At 45.2% G+C, this 22,036-nt stretch overlaps 1 protein-coding gene across 1 annotated transcript in view; it reads right to left on the reverse strand.

Annotated features, from left to right (window-relative positions):
• The window catches only part of LOC101550540 (phospholipase B1, membrane-associated-like), a 90,997-nt gene that overhangs the window by 42,027 nt on the left and 26,934 nt on the right, over positions 1-22,036 (reverse strand). Inside the window, exons 12-21 of the mRNA XM_055121361.1 lie at positions 19,256-19,328; positions 17,529-17,633; positions 15,955-16,011; positions 13,550-13,621; positions 12,735-12,809; positions 10,724-10,784; positions 10,019-10,077; positions 7,398-7,471; positions 5,195-5,238; positions 1,965-2,073 (exon numbers count right to left, since the gene is read on the reverse strand). Of these exons, the coding sequence (XP_054977336.1) occupies positions 1,965-2,073; positions 5,195-5,238; positions 7,398-7,471; positions 10,019-10,077; positions 10,724-10,784; positions 12,735-12,809; positions 13,550-13,621; positions 15,955-16,011; positions 17,529-17,633; positions 19,256-19,328 (729 nt within the window). The remainder of the gene's footprint in view (positions 1-1,964; positions 2,074-5,194; positions 5,239-7,397; positions 7,472-10,018; positions 10,078-10,723; positions 10,785-12,734; positions 12,810-13,549; positions 13,622-15,954; positions 16,012-17,528; positions 17,634-19,255; positions 19,329-22,036) is intronic.

Here is a 22,036-nt window from a genome sequence, read left to right on the forward strand (position 1 = left end):
TGTACAACAGAATGGTCCTGCTGGTTTTCCATTGGGATGGAACCTTGCATTTGGACAGGTAATGTGTAAAAAGCCGAGCCAGTGTATTGACAAGTATTGGTGGCAGATTCTTCAGGAGTTCGGGTCTGACCTTGTCTGGACCGGGTGCTGTACACATCTTTACTGACAAAATGGCATGTCAGATTTCGGAAGGGAAGATATTGGGAATGACATATCCATTCTGCGGAATTTGGTATGTGGGCAGGTGGACATGGCTGTCGAAGAGATCCAAGAAGAAGTCGTGAATAATCCTCTCCATTGCCCTTCTGGAAGATGTGATAGATCCATCAGGACGTCGGAGGGCAGTCATCTTGGTCTTGTAGTTGGCGAAGGACAAGCGAGCGTTGTGAATACTTTTCCCGGTTTCTGCCGCATTGGCCAACACTGCTGCTCTTCTTTCTTTGAGGTCTTCCTATATCGCTTCTCTGAACAGCTTTTCGAGCTTGGATGTTAGCTTGTGATTGCCTGAGGCTTGTGTCATACTACATTGACAAATGAGATCGAGAGTTTCCGAAGACAGGCGTCTGTTTGTGGCTTTCCCATTCTCGGCATTCCTCGCGAAGTCATGGAGGTGCTGAACCAGTCGATCGTATTCCTCGTTGATGTTGTCAACAATGGCATCTTCCCATGTTGCTGCAATAGTGCCAAAGAGTTCCCAGTTGGTGGTCAATCTGGGAGTCCTCTTCTTAAACTTAAACTTTGCAGTCCTTTCTCCCTGCTCTGAAGTAGAATTTTGCATGAAGGAGACAGTGGTTTGATCTCAGGTGAAATTTTGGGACAACAGCGACATCGGTCAGGCAAAACCTTCAATTGAATATGATGTGGTCAATTTCATTGTGGAACTGTCAACCAGGAGATTCCCATGTCTAACATTTAGATTCGGCCTTCTGGAACTGTGAGTTACCATGGATGGTCTTGGCCGACATGATGAACTCAGACAGTCTCTAACCCTGTTTGTTCCATTCTAGGCCATGGGTCCCAATGTGGAGTTCTTCGGGTGACCTTCTCAGTCCTGTCTTGGCATTAAAATCACCAACAATGATCTTGTAGAAGGTGTGGTCTTCTGTATAGAACTTCTCCAGCTCCATGTAGAATTTCTCAATTTCTTCTTCATCGTAGTTGGATGTTGGTGCATAGACGACGAAGATAGAAACTGCCGGCAGTGAGCCACATCTATTCAAGTGTAATCATCCAATTTGGATTGTTAGGCATTTGAATGAATCAATGCTCATGGCCAAGTTCGTGTTGACAAGGACACTGATGCCACCAACTCCTCTGGACCCTAGCAAGCCATAACTCCAAACCTGGGGACTGAAGCAAAAAGCCAAAACTCCAAATCCAAAGACTGTGTCAGGGTGAGGCACTAGGAACTTCAAAGAAGATACTACAGAAATTCAAAGGATCATCCAAGATTACTGTAAGAAAATTTACATAGTAAACTGGAGAACCTAGAAGAAATGGATACACTCCTGGATTCTTACAACCTTCCAAGTATAAATCAGGAGGAAATAGAGCTTCTGAATGGATCACTAAGGAAACCAAAAGCCTCTCCCCACCCCCACCCCCCCAAAAAAACGTGACCTGAGAAGGTTCTATAGAGAGATATTCCAAACCTTCAAAGAACATCTACTTCCAATCCTTTCCAGGCTCTTGAAGAAAATTGAATACAACAATGCATTAAAAAAATCATACATCAGCATGAATGAAAGAATGTCATTGATCTCTGTGTGCAGTGGGTTAGACTAGCATTTATTTGTTTCCTGCACCACCAAGAGGGTGCCAATAACCAATCTTTTACCTTACTATTTTATTTCCCTGTACCAGCCTCCAGCCTTCAATCAAAAAACTCAGTCCAGTCCAAGTCTCCCTACCAGTCCAGGTGCCCAAAGAACCCAAGCATCTCTCACCCAGGGTCCTTTGCTTACCCCGAGAAGGCTTTTGAAACAGCCTGGTTTAGCCAGGCTCCATCAGTGGTCTCTTTTCCTGTACCAACAGAGTAGCCCTTCAGGTGAGAGTTGAATTGCCGGAGAATATCTGAAAACAAGAGGGGGAAATATGCTTAGTAATTCCCCCAACATAAGGGAGTGTCATTGGACTTTGGAGGGAAAGCAGAACCCCCACCTGACAGCCCTCACCCTTACTGCTTTCTAGCACAGAATAAAATGCTCTGAGGGCTGTAGCAGGAAGGATCCTGCCTTGCATGTGGTCAACCCGGGTTCAATCTCCAGCACCCCATATGGTCCCCATAGCCCAGCCAGAAGTGATCCCTGAACATAGAAGTCCTGAGCACAGTTGGGTATGGCTCAAAAACAAATATTTTTTTAATAATTTAAAATTTAAAAACACTTATCCTTGAAATAATTGTTTTTATTCAATAATGCCATACAAAAATAGAGAGAACAGATGAACAGACACTTCACCAAAGAAGACATACAGATGGCTGATGATAAAGTACTCATCAACACTTATGATCAGGGATAAGTAAATTAAAAAAATGAGGTATCCACTTCTGGTAATATATCCCGAGGGTGCAAAAAAGCACAGTAGAAGTGACATCTGTACCTATATATTCATTGCAGCACTGTTCACAATAGCCAGAATCTGGAAACAACCCGAGTGCCCGAGAACAGACAACTGGTTAATGAAATGTTGGTACATCTACATAATGGAATACTATGCAGCCATTAGGAAAGATAAAAGTTATGAAATTTGCTTATAAGTGGATGGTCATGGAGAGCATCATGCTAAGTGAAATGAGTCAAAAAGAGAAGGACAGACCTAAAATGAGTGCACTCATTTGTGGAATATAAAATAACATAATATGAGGCTGACATCTAAGGACAGTAGACACAAGGGCCCGGAATGTTGCTTCATAGTTAGAAGCCTGCCTCATGAGCTGGAAGAGAAGGCAGTTGGAATATAAAAGGGATAACTAAGCCAATAATGGCTGGAGGAATTGGATGGGAGATGTGTGCTGAAAGTAGATAAAGGACCAAACATGATAGCCTCTCAGTATCTGTATTGCAAACCATAATGTCCAAAAGTAGAGAGAGAGTATGGGGGAAATTGTCTGCCATAGACATAGCATGGGATTGGTTGGGGGTGGTACTGGGGACGTTACTGGTGGAGAATGTGCACTGGTGGAGAGATGGGTGTTCGATCATGGTATGACTGAAACTCAAACATGAAAGTTTAGTAACTATATTTCAGAGTGATTTAATTTTTTAAAATGAATAACACCAGTGACAATGACATATCAAAAAGTCTGGAAATGGCCAGTGTTGGCAGGAATGTGGTGAGAAAAGAATGCTCATCCACTGTCAGTGGAAATGTCACCTGGTTAAACCTCTATGGAAAACAACATGGAGGTTTCTCAAAAAGTAAGAATAGAAATCCCATATGAGCCAGTAATATCACTTCTTTGTATCTACCCCAACACACACAAAAAATTAATTTTAAAAAATGTATGCACATCTATGTTCATTGCAGTGCTTAGTACAACAACCAAGACAGAAACCTAAATACCCAACTACAAATAAATTGGCCAAGAAGTAGCACATATTTACAATGAAATACAAAATAGCTGCTTTATAAAAAGAAAAGGAAAAAAATCATGAAATTTACTACTACATAAATGAAACTAGAGAGTATCATGCTGAGTGAAGTTAGTCAGAAGGACATGAGTTGATAAAGAATGATCTCTCTCATGTGTGGGATGTAAAGATATGGCTGGTCAAAATAAACAGAACTGGAGAGTTGGTCCACAGAACTGATCTTACAGGGCGTAAGGGGAAGAGGTTGAACCAGAGGGGCCTTTGGCACCTTGGTAGAGGGAAGTTGACACTCTGGTGGTGACTTGGAATGATGCATCCATAAAACCCTCATTAACAGTACTGCAAACTATAATATCTTAATAAATATTTTTTAAAAAAATAAGAAAGCAAGAAAGAAGGAAGAAAGGAAGGAAGGAAGGAAGGAAGGAAGGAAGGAAGGAAGGAAGGAAGGAAGGAAGGAAGGAAGGAAGGAAGGAAGGAAGGAAGGAAGGACTGATTTCTCAGATAGTGCCTCTATTCTTAGCCACTCTTTTTTTTACCCCCAACTACTATATTCTTTACCCCCAACTACTATATTCTTAAGCTCAGTGATTTGGGGATCGGGGTGGGGGCAGGCACATCCAGCTGTGCTCAGGGCTTTCTCCTGGCTCTGCACTCAAAGATCACTCCTGGAGGGCTCGGGGAACCATATGGGGTGCCAGAGATCAAACCCAGATCAGTCACATGTAAGGCAAGGACCCCACCTGCTGTGCTATTGCTTTCGCCTCTATCTTGGTGATTTTTTAATCTTTTTTTTTTCATATTGTCTCTGTCCTTGCTGAACTTCTTGTCCATTCAATTGCCAATTCAGAGAGCATATTGCTATGAAGTCTGCGTCAGTAAGTTTTAAAAGCCCTAATATGCCTGTGGTCCTTCTTGATCTTCTGTCATCATTCACTCATTAGTGCAGATAAACTCCTTTACTTGTTCTCTGTGCCTGGTACTGCTTGAAAGATTGCAGTTCACAGGCCACCCTCCAATCAACCATACTCACCAAAGCATCCCAAATCTTATCTGTTAGCAATAGGGAAATTTATTTCTAGCTCTTATGATAGTGCCTAGATATAAAGGAAGCAGGAGTGCCTTTGAAAAAAACAAACAAGAAACCTTAAATATACTATCTCTCTGGCTTCTCTTTTCCCTCTGTCTGAGTAAATTCTTTTTTTTTTTTTGCTTTTTGGGTCACACCTGGCGATGCACAGGGGTTACTCCTGGCTCTGCACTCAGGAATTACTCCTGGCGGTGCTCAGGGGACCATATGGGATGCTGGGAATTGAACCTGGGTCGGCCGCGTGCAAGGCAAACGCCCTACCCACTGTGCTATCGCTCCTGTCTGAGTAAATTCTTAATAACTTGCACTAAGATTTGCTTGAGTACTTGTTTTCTCTCTTTTTTGCTTTATTCCTTGGATAAACACAATTTCCCTGAAAAGATAAAAACCAATCTCCAAGCCTTTTCTCACACTCAAGAAGCAGGAACATAATCATGCCTTCTGTCCACTTCCTGCCAGTGACCACCATGAGGGAGCACTGCCAAGACACCCGGGCAGGGATAATACTCACTGGGCAGAGTAATGATGGTCCTCAGGCTCCTATCTCCACCAATGCTGTTGGGGTTAAAAGAGAAATGGCTGAAGTTCCAGGAAAGCCCCAAACCTTTGATCCCAGCAGGATAGCTTTCTCTTTGGGAGAAACAACCTGGAGGACTCGTGTTTCTTATTTCAGAGAAAAACTAGGAAAGGAGCCAAAAGATAATCCCCATCCCCTCTTTCCACCAATCCAGTTCTAAATGCCAAATGAATTTAACAAGTCAGGAGTGACTTATTTTGTCTTTCCCTCGGTGTTTTAACATCTGGCAAGTGGACTAAGTGGATGCTTTGGGGGTCCTGTCTTTCAAACCTAAAGCAGTTGCTCCTGGGATCCAGCACTCAGCCAGGTCTCACTCAGACTCTGCGTACACTCTTCTTACTGTTGTTGTTACTGTTAGTGAAAATGTTTTTTAAAGTTTTCCCTTCTTTTTTCACTCGGCTTTTATTTTTTATTTTCTAACTTTTCCCCAAATTTTGTTTTATTAAAGCACAGTGAATTACAAAGTTTTTTGTAGTTGGGTTTTTTACATACAATGTCCCTGATCTCATCAGGAACTGATCTCACCAGTGTCAGCTTCCTTCCTTCCACCAGTGTTCCCAAGTGTCCTCTCCTATCCCACTTCACCCCCTGTCTGACATCTTGACAGACATCTTTTACATTTGGTTATTAAAGTTAGGGTCTCGCGATTTTAGTGTTGCTAACTCTGTGGTTTGGGTAGTGAGCTCTATTATTGCTTAGCAAAACCGATGAATCTGAATCCCCTTGACCCCTGCCCCGTTGCTTCTCATCTCTCTCTTCTCCCCTTCCTCTTCACTCTCTTCCCTTCTCTCTATACTCTGGAGTCAAGGACAATCTAGGTACCTTCCCCCCACTTAAATCATTGCATTTCCTCAACCAGTTACTCTAAATGCAATATGTAAGTGATGTCATCCTGTATTTGTTCTGTATTTGTATTTCTTCTGGCTTACTTCATTTAACATGATCTCTTCTGATCCCATCCATGTTTTAGCAAATTCATGATTTCATCATTCCTTACAGTGGCATATTTTTCCATTGTGTATATATACCACATCTTCATGATTCACTGATCTGTTGTTGGACATCTAGGTTGATTCCAAATATAAGCTAGGGTACTGAGTGCCACAATGAATAATTGTGTGCATATGTCCTCTTGAATGAATATTTTTCTGTCCTTGGGATAGCTACCCCACAGTGGAATTGCTGGGTCATAAGGAAACCCTGTTTTTAAAGGGTATCCTACAGGAAGGAGCCCGCCTTCCAGATCACTTCTGAAGTTCCAAGGAAATCAAAGTTGGGGAGCACAAAAAAACAAGCAACATTCCAGAGCTGATACAATCCTTACTTCTCCATTTCCCTCATTCTCTGCCAAGCACACCTGGGAGCATTTAGATTGGAAGTCCTCAAAATGTGTGGAATTGAACTCTATACACTGGACTGAAGCGCCAGAGATGTCCGCTCCAGTGCCCACTGGTGCCAAAGATACCAGATTTCAGGCTGAGGACACACAGCACCTGCCCACTCATGCTGGATACAAGCTAGGTATTCTGAGAGTTGTCACCCCTGCAGTGTGTGGCAGTCTGGCTGTGATCACAACAGAGCAAGTGTAGCCCACAAGAAATAATACACAGGAGGTTGCCCCAAATTTGGGCTCAGGGCCATCTACTCCCTCATGTTCTTTTTTCCTACTGGCTGTGTGATCCTGAACCAATCTCTTGCCCTCTCTTAGTCTTGCTTCCTCAAATGAAGACTCTAATAATGCCAGTTGGGCACTGAAATTTTCTCTTATTCCCATTCAGAGCTCTGGCAGTATGATTGTCCTTTTCTCTAAGAAGAGATGAGTTCAGAGAGAGGTTACATCATTCCCCAAAATCACACAAACCTGGGAATCTGGGTGCTGAGACAATTCTGGTAGCAGAGAACATGAGTCTCCTCCTAAGGTTGTTTCTCAGGAAGGAATTAGAAGCTAAAGTAGCTCTCCCAATCCCTATTATTCCCCCTATTCACAGGCAGCTTTTGTTTGGGGGTATATCATGGTTTGGGAAACCTAGAATTTTCCCATGGAATGGGCAGGTCATCCCTCTGTTAAGGAATTGTTTCCTACAATTCTCAGGAGGGTGTTCAGGGGTCTTCAGGGCCTTGTCACTCCCTCACTCACCTCCACGACAAGCCTCGATACTCAGTCATGACATCCGTGAAATCCAGAGGTCTGGACCCAGCCCCATTTGCTGCCTGAGAAAGAATAAGAGAAGCGGAGTGACCATACAGGCAAGAAAGTCTGTGTCCTGTGCTGGCTGGGAAATCTGGACATATTCTATAAACCAAAATCTAGACAGCCTTTGCTGTGAATCCTGCCTTTTCAAAGATGAGGGGGAAATTCTTTTGATGGTCTTGGCCCATCCATATTTGGCCACCACCAAAGACCCTATCTGGTGTAGAACAAGTGGGATCACAAAAGCAAGGGAAGGTTTTGTTTCTCCAAAGTCCCATTTCAGACTTTCAAAACCAGTACCTGAACCTACCCCACAGGTTTGTGTCTCTGGCCAGAAGCAAGTCATTTATGAGTCAGGTGCTCCCAAGGTCATGCTGAAGAGGGACCTTCCATACACCTGGGGACCACCAGGTGAGATCCCTGATCTTGGGGCCCAATTCCTCAGCCCCATCCCGGAGCATTGTGTTCCCAGTGTCACCCCAAGGGAACGTAGCATAGTTGTATGCATTATTGATGGGCCTCAACATTACTGATGGGCCTCACCCTCAAGGAGATCAGGACCCCAGGAAGTGGTCATAGGACACAGCCAGCAGGAAGAAGGTCATACCCAGCGGGAAACATAAGCTCAAGACCAGCCTTTTTTTTCCTAGGAGACTCTGAGTGGAGCATGTTGCAGGCCTATGATAAATCTAAGCCCACAGATGGAGCTCTGGACCTGGAGTCAGGGTCCATGTTCTGCTCTGCTCCAACACCTACAACTAGGTGGTCAGGGGCATTCCCTCCTTCTCATTCAGCCTCACCATCCTTATTGTCAAAATTGAAGGGGAGTCACATTGCTCATGGTTTGGTTTAGGATACCAAATGAGATAACATCAGTGTAACTCATTCATAGAAGTGGAAGGTGTCAGCTAGGCTTTGGAGAAGAGTTAGTTTGTGGCCTTAGAGGATGTTAATCCAAGTAACAACAGAAAGGTTTGTGTCAATTGAATGAGACTGAAAGGAAGCCGATGTCCAAGTAAATGAGAACATCTAGCACACCACCAGGCTCTAGGAAAGTCTGTGTTTAAAATAGCTCTTAGTTCATGGGGGGCCTTATGGAATGAGGGTGGAGCTTGCCCTTGTCCTTCTCCGCCCCAACAATACTCACGAATGGCCCCTTGGCTACTGATTAAGCTGCTTAACCGCCATGATCCCAGAGACACACGAACAAATCTCGGAACCCAGTCCCCTGAGCCACTGAACTGACATCTTCCAGAGGCCATTGGACAGACAGGTATGGACCAGCAGTGACAAGACACGTGGGGCCTCACGGGATGGGGGTGGAGCCAGCCCTAGTCCTCTCCCACCCCAAGGAGACCCGGAGTTGCTACCCATGAATGGCCCCTTTGTATACTGATTAAGCTGCTTAACAGCCATGATCCCAGAGTCACACGAATGAATCTCGGAACCTAGCAGCTTTTTAGTGGAAATCCTTCCAGATTTAATTATTAAAATTTCAGAATTCCAAAACACCATATGCTATTCATAATCAGCAATAGAAAACAAATTGTCTAATGTTGCCTTTTCAGCTATCTGAGTGTTGGGGGGGAAATCCAAAATGATAATGGTGGGTCTGGTGTCAAAATGTTGAATGTAATCAAAGTAGAGAGAGAGTAATGTGGAGACCATCTGCCCCTCAGGTAGGGGGAGGGCGTGGGATGGGGGGTATACTGGGGATTTTTGGTGGTGAAAAATGTGCACTGGTGAAGGGACAGGTCTTTCATCATTGTATGACCGAGACTAAAACCTGAAAGCTTTGTAACTGTTCTCACAGTGATTCAATAAATAAATTTATTTTAAAAATAATAAAATATTGAGCATTGTATAACTGAGACTTAAACCTGAAAGCTTTGTAACTTTCCACATGGTGATTCAATAAAAGAATAAAATAAAAAACTAAAAATAAAATAATAATAATAATAATAAAATAAAATAGCTCTTAGTTTTTTTTGGTTTGGTTTGGTTTGGTTTTTTTTTTGGGGGGGAGGGGGTTGTTTGTTTGGTTTTTGTGGATCCAAGGATGGCATCAAAAAGCAGCTGCAGAGATGCACTGGGATTAGTTTTAGTTGCTCCATCTCTTTCACTGATCCTCACCACTACCCAGTAAGTACTTATTCCCGTCTCAGCTACAACTCCCCCCTATCTTGGAAATTGCCCTTGTTTTTCCTGTGAGGACAGAACAAAGCCCTGGATCTTTGAAGCACCCTCACTGTGTCTAGAAGACCTAGACTAATTATTTTCCACCACTGATGAGCCAGGTCATTTCCACCACAGATGCTTTTTCCTTATCCCCATCTTTTTTGGGTTCTCCACGTCCCCGAACCAGGAGATAGATAAAGAGGTTAGAATGGAGGGTGATAAAGGATGGGCAAGAACCCCACTCTGGGGTGGGCAGGAGATAGAAAGAGATGGGTGGACAGGACCCAAACTGGCAGTCTTTCAGAGCTAGGGGTAAGATTTTTTCCAGTTTTCTACTAATTATGATCTTCTCTCCTGCCACCTTTCTTTTTGGAATGGGGGTCACTCACCGTGAAAGCATCACCTACAGCTGCAACTACCTTGATGTCAGCCGGCTTCAGTCTGTGAACTGAGAATAAAGGTAGTGGTGAACACAAGATGGGGCACCTCTATCTCAGCAGACAGACACCTCACAGGAAAACAAAAGTCCATTTTATCAGCATTTTGCTTGAAAAAGAATATTAAAAGCCTGTAATTGTCCTAACTGCTGGTGTTCTGTCCCCCTTGGGTTACCAGAGGGAAACTTAATGGAGAGTTGGCTTTGGGAAAGGGGATATTACTGCTAATGTTTGGTGAACCTGACATCTCCAGGTGAAAAGTCACCCTCAAGACATGAAAGAATCCCTGGAAATGAGTTTTGGAATGAAGGAAGAAACTGCAGTGGAGACATGACCAATCCTTAAATTTGCCCAAGGTTCTGGTGATATTTGGGATAAAATATATTGTTTTAAAAAGTCAGCTCAGTTTCTCTAAGATGATGAAGGAAATGCATTTATACCACCACCTTAAAATAATCAAGATGAAATTCATGCAACATAAAATTAACCATTAGAAGTCAACAAACCATTTAGCACATCCATAATGTATTCTGATTACCTCTATCGACTTCCCTTCTGTGATTGTTCCCTTCAGGGGATACACTCAGTCACTGAGCAGACTCCCATTCCCCCCACCCAGTCACCTGAAACCACCAGACTGTTCTGAGTTTTGTGTACCTGATAAAGGGTTCGTCGGGGACGGAGGGTTGTAAGTGCATATGAACAGTACATCTTGTCCCTGAAATGAGACAGGCAGAAATATAATCAACAGATATTGCAACATAGAAAAGAAGGTAAGGCCCCAGCAGTCGACCTCCACCACCCAACCACCGCCATGCTCCAGACCGCTTTCCACACCCTTGGGCCGAGCCTCACGCATGAGTGAAGTCCCACGGAACCCAGGTAATGACAAACTTTGTGATCTTGGGCTCTGGGCTCAATGGGACCTGAGGGCAGAGATCCTCTGCTTGCCTCCCCCAGTGTCTGGCCACCCAGGGGTCACACCCATAAGCCACCTCCTGCCAGCGCCAGATAATCTCCTCATCAGCCACCATCCTAGAACTCACGGCTACTTCTCCCAGAAGGGAGCGTGAAATGAGGCTCCCATAACCATGCCACTGGACTCCACGCCAAGCTGTTTTCACTCGGGGCGCCCCAGAGGGGGGAGGGGGAGAGCCCTCCCTGCCCCAAGGACCCAGCCCTGGCAGCTGACCTCCACAACTCAACCTCCACCACAGTCCACGCCACTTTCCACATGCTCGGGCCGAGCCTCACATATGAGTGAACATTTCCTGAACAGCACGGCTGCTTTCGCAGCCACGCAACACATCATCAGACACTCCCTACTCATTTTCTATAATTACCACACTATACTTGATGGAATTCAGACAGTAGGCAACAAATCATAAAGGTAAATATATACATATGCCTATATACATATTTTCAGACATATATACCAAAGCTCACATCACCCAAATTTTAACAACATTTTAGTGATATCCTATAGAATGTCTTAATGGCTCCTGCCAAAATAGAACAATCTTCATAGTTTTCTATATGAACACTCTTTTGTAAGCATATTCAGCAGTTCTTCATAACAGACAATACAAAGTATATTCTTCTATTTGTGTTTTGGGATAGGGATTGGGGCTTGGGATGGAAACATCCAAATTTGGTGGTGGGAAGGTATAATGGTGATGGAATTGGTGTCTGAATATTAATTGTAATCAAATATTGTGATATAACTTATAAAATAAATAACTTTTTAAGCTAAGTGGAAAAATTTACTTTGTAAAAGATAAAAAGTATATGTATGTTAAAATTTAAAAAAAAGTAAAGGAGGCATCTCTTTTGTAAACTCTCACTTCAATAGAAATGAAATCTTTCAAGACTTATTTTGTTGTTGAATCACCATGAGCTACATAGTTATAAAGTTGTTCGTGATGGGGTTTCAGTCACAATGTTCCAATACCCATCCCTTCACCAGGGCACATTTTTGAGGCAGTCTGCTGTGACTCTTCAGGTGTGGGATTGCCTTCCTGAGGTCCTGGCTCTCCATGCTTCTCATTGCACACTTCACTCCACTTTTCAGTTGTTTCTGGTTTTGTTAGGTTTTTCCTTTTTTTTAATTTTGGGGACTGTGGGGGACTTGTGTATGTTTGTTTGTGGGGGTTATACCAAGCTGTGCTCAGGGGTTATTCCTGGCTTTGTGTTCAGGAATCACACCTGGCAGGGATCAGAGAACATATGTGGTGCCAGAGATCAAACCCAGGTTGGCCACGTACAAGCCAAGCAAGCCGTCCCATCTGTACTATCTCTCCAGCCACCTTTTTTCCTGCCCTCTCCTACCTTTCTTGTAAGGCTAAGGTCTCAGATGAATCAGAAAGAACTTCTCAGAGTTGTCAGGGATTTGTGGAGGAAGTGGGGTGCACAAAGTACCTTCCTTCAAAGTGTCAGAGAAGCAGCCAGTGCTGACCTTCCCAGCACGCCCCAGTGCATGAAGCCACAGATGCTGGCTACCCAGGCTGCTCTAACGGTGTCATGGAGACCAGCTCTGAGTTCGGAGGGGACAACCACACCATGGGTCCTTCACCTTTTCCAGCAAGCCCATACAAAGCTGCAAAGACTCAGCAAGAGACATGGCCCGAGTAACATGCATTTATGTCAGTCACAACAAACCTCTTCATACCTTAGCATCATAGTGGGGTTTTGACAACCAGGATTGGTAGTTGCTGTTCCTGTAGGTGAACAGATAGGGATGTTCCTGCGGAGAAAAGGACTGTGTTGAAACCATGATCCCAGTTCCAATTATCTTCAGGCTTTGTTATCAAAGGTAACACCAATAGCCAGTGTGGCTATCCTTTCAATAATGTAAAAACAGTCATTCTTCTCTGAGTTGCCCATGATTTAACTGAGGGTGTTCATTAATGATTTGGAAGTTTCCATTTGCAAAATTCAGTGTCTCTTGTTGTCTATCCAAAGATTTATAATTCCAAGCAAAACAACTATTTCTATGAAAAGAGAACTGAATTATAAGCTTCCTAGTAGCCAAAGCAAAAGAGAAATAGGATGAATGATATAAAGCTTTTAGCTAGTAACAAAAAAACTTGCCAATTCATTATAAAGACAAAATTTTACTGGTGTGAAATTATAAGAGGAATTCTATTTGGTTTTGTTCAGTTATGTTTACATTCATTTATTTAGCAACCTTAATTCTATACCTATTCCTTAATAGACACACATATATTTAATATACCAATCTTCACATTTGGGACATTTGGAGCCAGGTGATATGGCTTTTTGCTCTAATGGGTCAGAAGGGACATCAACTCTACCAACATGGCTCTCTTGGCACCAGGTATTATCTTATGTGTCCCAACAATGCAAAGCTGTACCCAGACCCAGGAAAAAATAGACCCAATACTAATGGGGTTAATGATCAGGGCAGCAAAGTCACTCTCTCCAATTTTGTAAGTTTGTTTCCCTGTCCCAGCCCGGGAGTACCTTAGGGGGACATTTCACCGGCCTCCTCTCTCTCATACTGTACGGCGTATCTTTGTGTCCTGTTGGCTCCATCTAGAAGAGAAACTCATCTTAGAACAGAAAAAGCTGTAGAGGTAGCCAGGTGGTGGCACTGAGTAAGACATATTCCAGTGTTTCTCGGGCTTGACTCAAGGCTAAGCATCAGAATTACTTAGAAATGCATTTGAAATGCACAATTCTAATCAGATCCAAGATCAACTGAGTGAGAATTCTAGAGGCAGGGGTGGTGGCTCTCTGCATTTCAAGAATCCGAGGGAGTGGGGGGGGGGGCCATTCCTGAGCTGCTTATGGGGAGTTTGCAATGAGAGGCATTATGGACCTCCTGGAACCCCTCCTAATGTTGCAGGAGGAGAAACCGAACACAGAGAGGCTGAGTTTGGATGAGGACATCCATATCTGGGTCCAAACAAAGTTTCAGTGGGTCACCAGTTTCCTGAGCATCTTGAGCCAGTAGGCCAGTCTTCAGTTGGCTTTCTCATGATTCTACTGGCCATCCAGCTCTGGCTGGTTGAATTCCCTTAGAGAGGAGAGGAGGAATGGGAGGAAAGGCAGGCAAACATGGTGTGAAACCCACTCGTGTCTCAGAGGAAGTAAACTCCTCCAACAATCACTTACACAGCTGTGAGCAAAGGAAATTTTAGGACCATGTGTTTAACTAGAACCCAGAGGGACAAGTGACATGAATACTGCTGGGTCCCCACACTCACAACTAGAATGTCTAGTGATTCAAGAATGAGTGGAGTGGGGGGGGGGGGGGGTTACAGCAGGTAGGGCACTTGCCTTGCACACAGCTCGTCCAGCTTCAATGGTAAAAATCCCATATGGTCCCCTGAGCCACCCTACAAAGCCAATTTGAATCCAACCCTTTTACGGCTCTCTTGACCTCAGGCCCCCACTGATTTCAGGTCCAGACGGCACATCATTGCATTGACTTCAGTTAACCCTTGACCCTCTTGAATTCTAGTGAGGGCAAAAGCCATTTGGGACATCTCTAGTGTCTTGCTGGGACTCAGCCCAGGGCACAATGTAGGTGCCCTTCAGGTGCCAGGGTGAAAGGATATAACGAGAAGAGGTAGGGTGAGGGGAAAAGGGGAAGAGAGAGGTTTGAATTGGCTGGAAAAATCAGCTGATCAGTCTCAAAGGGAAAATGGTTGTAAAGAATCCCTGCAGGAGGAACCCAGTTCTGTTCCTCGCCCTTCTCGGGCCACCAGCAAAGTGGACTTTCTTTCTGGGTAAGGAGCATCAAATCTTTGGATAAGGTTTACTATAAGGGCCATGACCCAGGGAGCTAAATGCTTTCTGCAAATTATGGTGTAGGGTTTTTTAATATATGCACATTATTATATATTGCACTAATGCAGAATATCTGGGGCAACTGCACCCTCATCCTCAATGAATTACAAGTTAATTCATGCTTATACACACCTTCTTATAGTGCTCATCAGAGCATATCAGCTGAGGGGAGGCGAGATAGAGAGAGTAAAGATAGAGTGAGAAAAAAGAGAGAGGAAGGGGGAAAAGAAGAGAGAGATTTCTAATTCAGAGAAAAGAAACTCAAGTTGCTGAAATTCTAAACATAAGGTCAATTGTTCGAGGAAAAAATAAATGGCAAATGAGGTCTGATAACCTGAGAGATTCTATAGTTTGAGGTTCAAATCTTTAACACTGATTGCTACACAATCCTCAAGATATGAGAGAGTGGGCACTAACAAACAGTCCCCAATTATGGAGTCCTTCTAAAGGGACCAGGAAGGAGCTGCACACCTGACCTTCGATGAGTTGCATCACCAGATGTGGCCTGGGCTTTGCAGAATATGAGTTGAGACCCTAAATCCCTCAGCTCATGAGAGGTAAGTTGGGGCTGGCCCTGATCTTCATGGTGCTGAAGCCCAGACCCATCCTAGGTGAATGGTTGTACTGCTTGAAAGCACACAGTTCACTCACTACAGCTGAGAAGGGAACCACTCCCTGGTCTCCAGTTGACACAGGGCTCCCACAGACTCAGAACTGCTGCCCACCTGTGAGAAAAGCACATCTGAGACCACAGATCAGTCCTGGGACAAGGTGCTCAGAACTGGGATATCACAGGATGTAGGAAATGGATAGGGGATCCCAGGTGTTTCAGAGTCCCTGCCCTGGGGTTATGTTGGCATCCTGTAGCCCATCAGTCACAGGGGCAAAGTGGTATTGGTTAATTAACTAGTTAATTATCTAGTTAGTTGACTGGTTAATTCACTGGTTAATTAACTGCAGTTGCCCTAGAAACTGCACCATTAGTGCGCTATATAATAATGTACACTAACTAAAATTAAGTGTCTTGTCTTCTCCCCTCCCCTAACCTACAAGGTTATCTCCCAAACACTCACCATAATGTTCCAGAGGTGCAAACCCAGGGCTGTGGGGTCCTGCAGGGGCTGCTCCTTCTGAAAGAGAACCCAATAAGAAGTCTGTGTGCATTCAAAAGAACAAAAGCAACCAGTGCTGGTGTGGATGTGGGGGGAAAGGATGCTCTTTCACTGTTGGTGGAAATGCCAACTGGTCCAGCCTTTCTGGAAAACAATATGGGCAGTCCTTCAAAAACTAAAAATTGAGTTTCCATATGACCATGCAATACCACATCTGGGAATATATCCTGAGAGTGCAAAAAAGCACAGTAGAAATGACATCTGTATCTCTATGTCCATTGCAGCACTGTTCACAATAGCAAAAATCTGGAAACAACCCAAGTGCCCTAGAACAGATGGCTGGTTAAAGAAACTTTGGTACACCTACACAATAGAATACTATGCAGCTGTTAGAAGAGCCGAAATCATGAAATTTGCTTATAAATGGATAGACATGAAGAGTATCATGCTAAGTGAAATTAGTCAGAAACAGATGGACAGACATAGAAGGACTGCACTCATTTGTGGAGTATAAAATAACATCACATGAGGCTGATACCCAAGGACAATAGACACAAGGGCCAGGAGGATTGCCCCATAGCTGGAAGCCTGCTTCATGAGCGGAGGGGAGAAGGCAGATGGAATAGAGGAAGGATCACTAAGAAAATGATGGCTGGAGGAATTAGTCGGGATGGGAGATGTGTGCTGAAAGTAGATAATGGACCAAACATGATGACCTCTCAGTGTCTGTGTTGCAAGCCATGATGCCCAAAAGTAGAGAGAGAGTATGGGGAATATTGTCTGCCGTGGAGGCAGGGGAAAGGTGGGAAAAGGGGGGATATACCCGGTATATTGGTGGTGGGGAATGTGCACTGGTGGAGAGATGGGTGTTTGATCATTGTGTGATTGTAACCCAAACATGAGAACCTGTAACTATCTCACGATGATTCAATACATTTTTTAAAAATTTAAAAATTAAAAAAATACTCTGTGTGAAAGCTAATAAACAAACTGCTGATTGACCACCAAAAAAAAAAGAAGAAGAAGAAGCAGCCTGTGTGCACCACCAAGCCCGAAAGATGGGGACCTTTCCACACTTTGAAACTCTCTCTGGAGTTGGAGCAACTTTGATCCGCCCTGGCGCTTTCTCTCTGCATACCACCACCACCACCACCACATTCCCCCAAATAGGCACTACTTATAGGACCATTATCTGGTATTAGGCCTTCATGAGGCTGATCCCTGATGTCATGAGAATCCCTGTGAGGGAACTCAGTAGAAGGAGCAGAGTTAGTGCCGTGATTGGGCCTAGCTTAGTAGCAGGAGGGGCAGGAACTAAAATTCCTCCTCGTCCTCCTACTAATCCAGGCTGCAAACATCAGGAAGTCCGGAGGGGGACAGTGACTCCAGCAGATTGTCCTGCTACTAAGACCCTCTCCAAGAGTTCCCAGCTTCTTGGGAAATTGTACCAGGAAGTGCAAAAGAATGTCACGTTCTGGACTTGATAAAAGCCAACCAGAGTGTGGCCTCTGCAAGGGGAGGGGGCCCAGACTTACCAAGAAAAAGAACTGCTCTGCCTCATAAAAGAAGGGCTGTAACACCAGAGCAAAGGACTCCTTCCGGTTGTACCTGCTGGAGATCAGCATCTTTTCCCAGGTATCCTGAAGGACAAAGCAGAGACATGAGCCCAAGATCCTTTGGGGGCTCCATCCACTGATCCTCATACCTAGAGTCACCAGCTCCTGCTATTCCAAACTCTATCCTACTCGGAATCCCCTTAATGTCTGATATCCTGAGCTCTTCCAGGTACTAAATTGGGTTCCACTTTCCTCTGTAGGCCCAGCATTAAGTAGTACTGGAGACAAAACTGAGATATTTTCTCAAGACGGTCAACAAGGAAACCGTGGTCCAGAACCAGGCTACACGCCCACGCTCTCTTCAAGGGTTAAATTCGTACAGGCATTCTCCACTTAAGCACCTAAAAGAAAACTCATTTCTGAAACTCTAGAACTTTAAGAACACTAGAACATTAAGAACATGTTCCTTATACATAAATAACATTCATACACATCAGTAGAAATTGCACAAAAGTGTCCCCCCAATCACCCACTCTCCTTGGGTCTCCTCTAAACTAGAAAACATTGTGCCAGGGGGCTACTACGAAAGTTAAGGTATCTGCCTTACATGCAACTGACCCTGTTTGATGCCCAGCACTGCATATGGTCCCCGCAAAGTTGCCATAAGAGCTACTGAGCACAGAGCAGGAGTAAGCCCTGAGCACAGACAGATATGTACCCCCCCAAAAAAATAATATAAAACTTTTCTAAAAACTAAAAAACACATCTCCATGAAACCTGACTTGCCTCTGGCTTGCAGTCTAGATGGGATGCAATACCAGCCTCACAAAAATCTGGTCACCAGACACGACACAGAGGCAGTTATCCAAGCAAGGATGATATTCGAAGCATATCAGAAAAATCTAAAAGTGGGGTTGGAGGGATAGTATAGTGGGTGGAGTGATAACACAGAGGATAGGGAGCTTGCCTTGCATGTGGCTGACCTGAGTTTGACCCACAGCATCCCATATGGTCCCTTGGCATTGCCAGGAGTGATCCCTGAGTGCAAAGCCAGAATTCCTCGGGTGTGGCCCCAAAATGTGTATGTGTATGTGTAATTTCTTCAAGCAAGTGTTCTCTCCTAAACATAATGCATTTGCTTATTTATGTTTCTTTGCTTGATTATCCCCACTCAAAAATCTTGAGTTCTTTTTCTTGAACACCTTTCCCTCTATCTATCTATCTATCTATCTATCTATCTATCTATCTATCTATCTATCTCATCTTTTTGTGTTGTTTTGTTGTTTGGGGGCCACATCTAGCAATGCTCAGGGGTAACTCCTGACTTTGCACTCAGAAATTCTCCTCGTGGTGCTCAGGGGACCATATAGGGCACTGGGGATAGGACCCCAGTCAGCCACATGCCAGGCAAGCACTCTACCCAGCTCCGATATCTCACATCTTTCTAAACAAGTTTGTTCAATAAACTTTCTTCAGTTTATTTCATCTGAGATTCCACTCAGCCACACTCCTGCCTCCACCTTGGTAGTCCCACTATACATCAGCAGAAAAAGAACTAAAAGAATCTTTTCCTTTGGTGTCTGACTCTTTTCCTGGATTTGACTGTCCTACTCTGGCCAACTGATCCCTCAGTCGTCCTCCCTACCAGCCCTGTTCTCCTTGGCTACCCATGGGGGCCTTCACTCTGTCTCCCAGAGTGGACTCACCTGGTAGGACCACCGTGCCACAGCCCTGGACAGGACGGTCTCCTCTGAACACCTACATGACTCTGTGTTGTCTCTGTGGGTAAAATGGGCCAGAAAAAGGAGCATTCAGGCTACCTGGGGATGGGGGGGGGGGGGGTACGTGGGTAATAAAGCACCTGGGACTGGGTTACGAAGTGGGGAATTTAGAAGCGTGCGAAGGTGCAGAGGAAAGGTACCAACTGAAGAGTAGATTGATGTATCGTGGGCGTGGGACACGAAAATGCTCCCTTCTCACTCCTGTCTCACCACCTCCTGATCCATCAACTTTCTTTAACGTTCATCCCACCAAAACCCACATCAACTCTCCACCCCTCCCCCTTGTTCATTTATGTTCCTTCCTCTTCAAAACCTCATTTTCTAGGAAAAATTAATTTACAGCAACCTGGATAAAACTCAGCCCATCTCTCCTTCCTCTCAGCCCCTCCCCTTCCTTCTTCCTTGCCCTAAGATCCCTCACTCCTCACCACACACTTTCGCTCCTTCCTCTCGGTCACCTTGCTCATTCTCTAGTCCCTCCCTGCTTCCCCACACATCCATCCCTTCTTCCCTTCCATTCCTTTCTACCTCGCCTCAGTCCCTCCTCTACTTCACTCCCTTCTTCCCCTCAGGTCCTCCTATGCCCTCCATGCTCAGCAAAATACCCATCTCTAATCACACTGAGATGAATTATGGGCATCCAAGGCTCTATGGGAACAACTCCACGGGAAGCACTCCCTCCTTCCCCTATCACATTCCCCTCAGGCCCTCCATCCATCCATCCCCACAGCCCCTCCCTCCTTGCCCTCAGTCCCTCCCTCCTTCCCTCACCCCCTTCCTCCTTCTACTTAGAGTCCATCCCTCCTCCTTCCCCACATACCTGCCTGCCTTTCCCTCAGCTTCTTTCTCCTTCCCCAGAGCCCCTCCATCCTTCCCTTTCGACTCTCCCTCCTTCCCACAAACCCTCCTTCCTCCCCCTCAGATAATCCTTTATGCCCAATGTACTCTCTCTCATTCCCATTTCTCTGTCCTTCCCCACAACCCATTCCCCTTTCCCTTAACCCCTTCCTCCTATTTTAGCCACTCCCACCTCCCCACCCCTCAGACCCTCCCTCCTTCCCTAAATCTGTCCCTCCTTCCCCTCAGTTACTCCCACTTTCCCCTCAGCTATTTTCCCCTACTCCTGAGCCCCTCCCTTACCTGTAGTGCCTCCATCCCACATGCCCTCTGCTATTCCATATATACTTTCCCTCTTTCCCCTCAATCCATTTCTCCTCCTCAGCCCAAAGGCCTTTCTTTAGTCCCACCTTTCTGCCCTTCAGTCTTGCTATCTTTTCCCTTAGCCCCTCTCTCCATCCCCGTGGTCCCTCCCTCCTTCCCATAAGCCCCTCCCTACTTCAACTCAGGTTCTTCCCTCCTTTCCCTTTCTCCCTTCCTCAACTCCACCCTCCTTCACACACACTCCCTCCTTCCACTCAGTCCCTCCCTCCTTCCCCACAACCTTACATCTTTCCCCTCAGCTCTCTTGCCTTCCGTCTTCCCCTAAGTGCTCTCTTTTTTAAGATTTTTTTAAAAATTTTTACATGAATCACAGTTACAGACTTACACAAACTTTCATGCTTACGTTTCAGTCATACACTGATCAAGTACCCATCCCTCCACCAGTGCTAATTCTCCACCACCAATGGTCCCAGTATCCCTCCTACCACCCCAACTCCTTCCCTCGACCCCACCCCGCCTCTGTGGTAGGGCATTCCCTTTTGCTCTCTCTCTCTCCTTCTGTGGTTTACAATAAAGGTATTGAGTGGCCATCCTGTTCTGTCTATAGTCTACTTTCAGCTTGCATCTCCCCTCCTGGGAGGGCCATCCAAGCACCCTTTACTTGGTGGTCCCTTCTCTATCTGAGCTGCCTAGTGCTCTCCTTCTTTACACATCATCCCCACTCCTCCTCAGTTCCTCCCTTCTCCCTCAAACGCTCCACACCTTTTCCTCAACACCTGTCTTCCCCATTTGCCCTTCCCTCCTTTTCTGCACATCCTCCTTTCTTCCCCGCAGCCCCTACCACTTCCCCTCAGTCCCTCCCCTCCTTTCCTTCATCCCCTCCCTCCTTCCCTCAGTCTAGTCCTTTCCCCTCACCTCCTCCCTCCATCCCTTCAGCCACTCCCTTCCTTCCCCTTGTCCCCTTCCTCCTTCCCCTATGCCCCGCTCCTCCTCCTCAGACCCTCCCTCCTTCCTTCCCCTTAGTCCCTCCCTCCTCATCCTCATTTCATCTCTCCTTGCCCCATCCCTCTTCCCCTCAGCCTCTTCCTCCAATCCCACAGCTAGTTTGCTCTCATTGTTCAGTCTTTCCTCCTTTTCTCCCCGCTTCTTCCTCCTCCCTCCCTGTAATCTTCCCTCCTTCATTTCACCTTTTCCCCTTCCCCTCAGCATCTCCCTCTCTCCTCAGCTCTCTCTTCCTTCACTTAAGGTCCTCCATCTCGTCAGTCCTCTCCCTCCTCTTCCTGTGAATTTTTTTCTTTTAAAAAAATATTTAGGTTCTAGGGCTGGAGCTATAACAGCAGTGGGTAGGGTGCTTGCCTTGCACACAGCCAACCCAGGTCCAATCCCATATGTTCTCCCAAGCACCACCATGAGTAATTCCTGAGCACAGAACCAGGAGTAACCCCTGAGCACATATAAGTATGTTCCACAATAGAACCCAGGGTCTCAAGAGTTTGCTTTTCCACCAAGAAGCATCCCAGGCCTCAATCTCTAACTCAGTCCCAA

Source organism: Sorex araneus, chromosome X (genome assembly GCF_027595985.1).
Source record: "Sorex araneus isolate mSorAra2 chromosome X, mSorAra2.pri, whole genome shotgun sequence".
Taxonomy (NCBI): domain Eukaryota; kingdom Metazoa; phylum Chordata; class Mammalia; order Eulipotyphla; family Soricidae; genus Sorex; species Sorex araneus.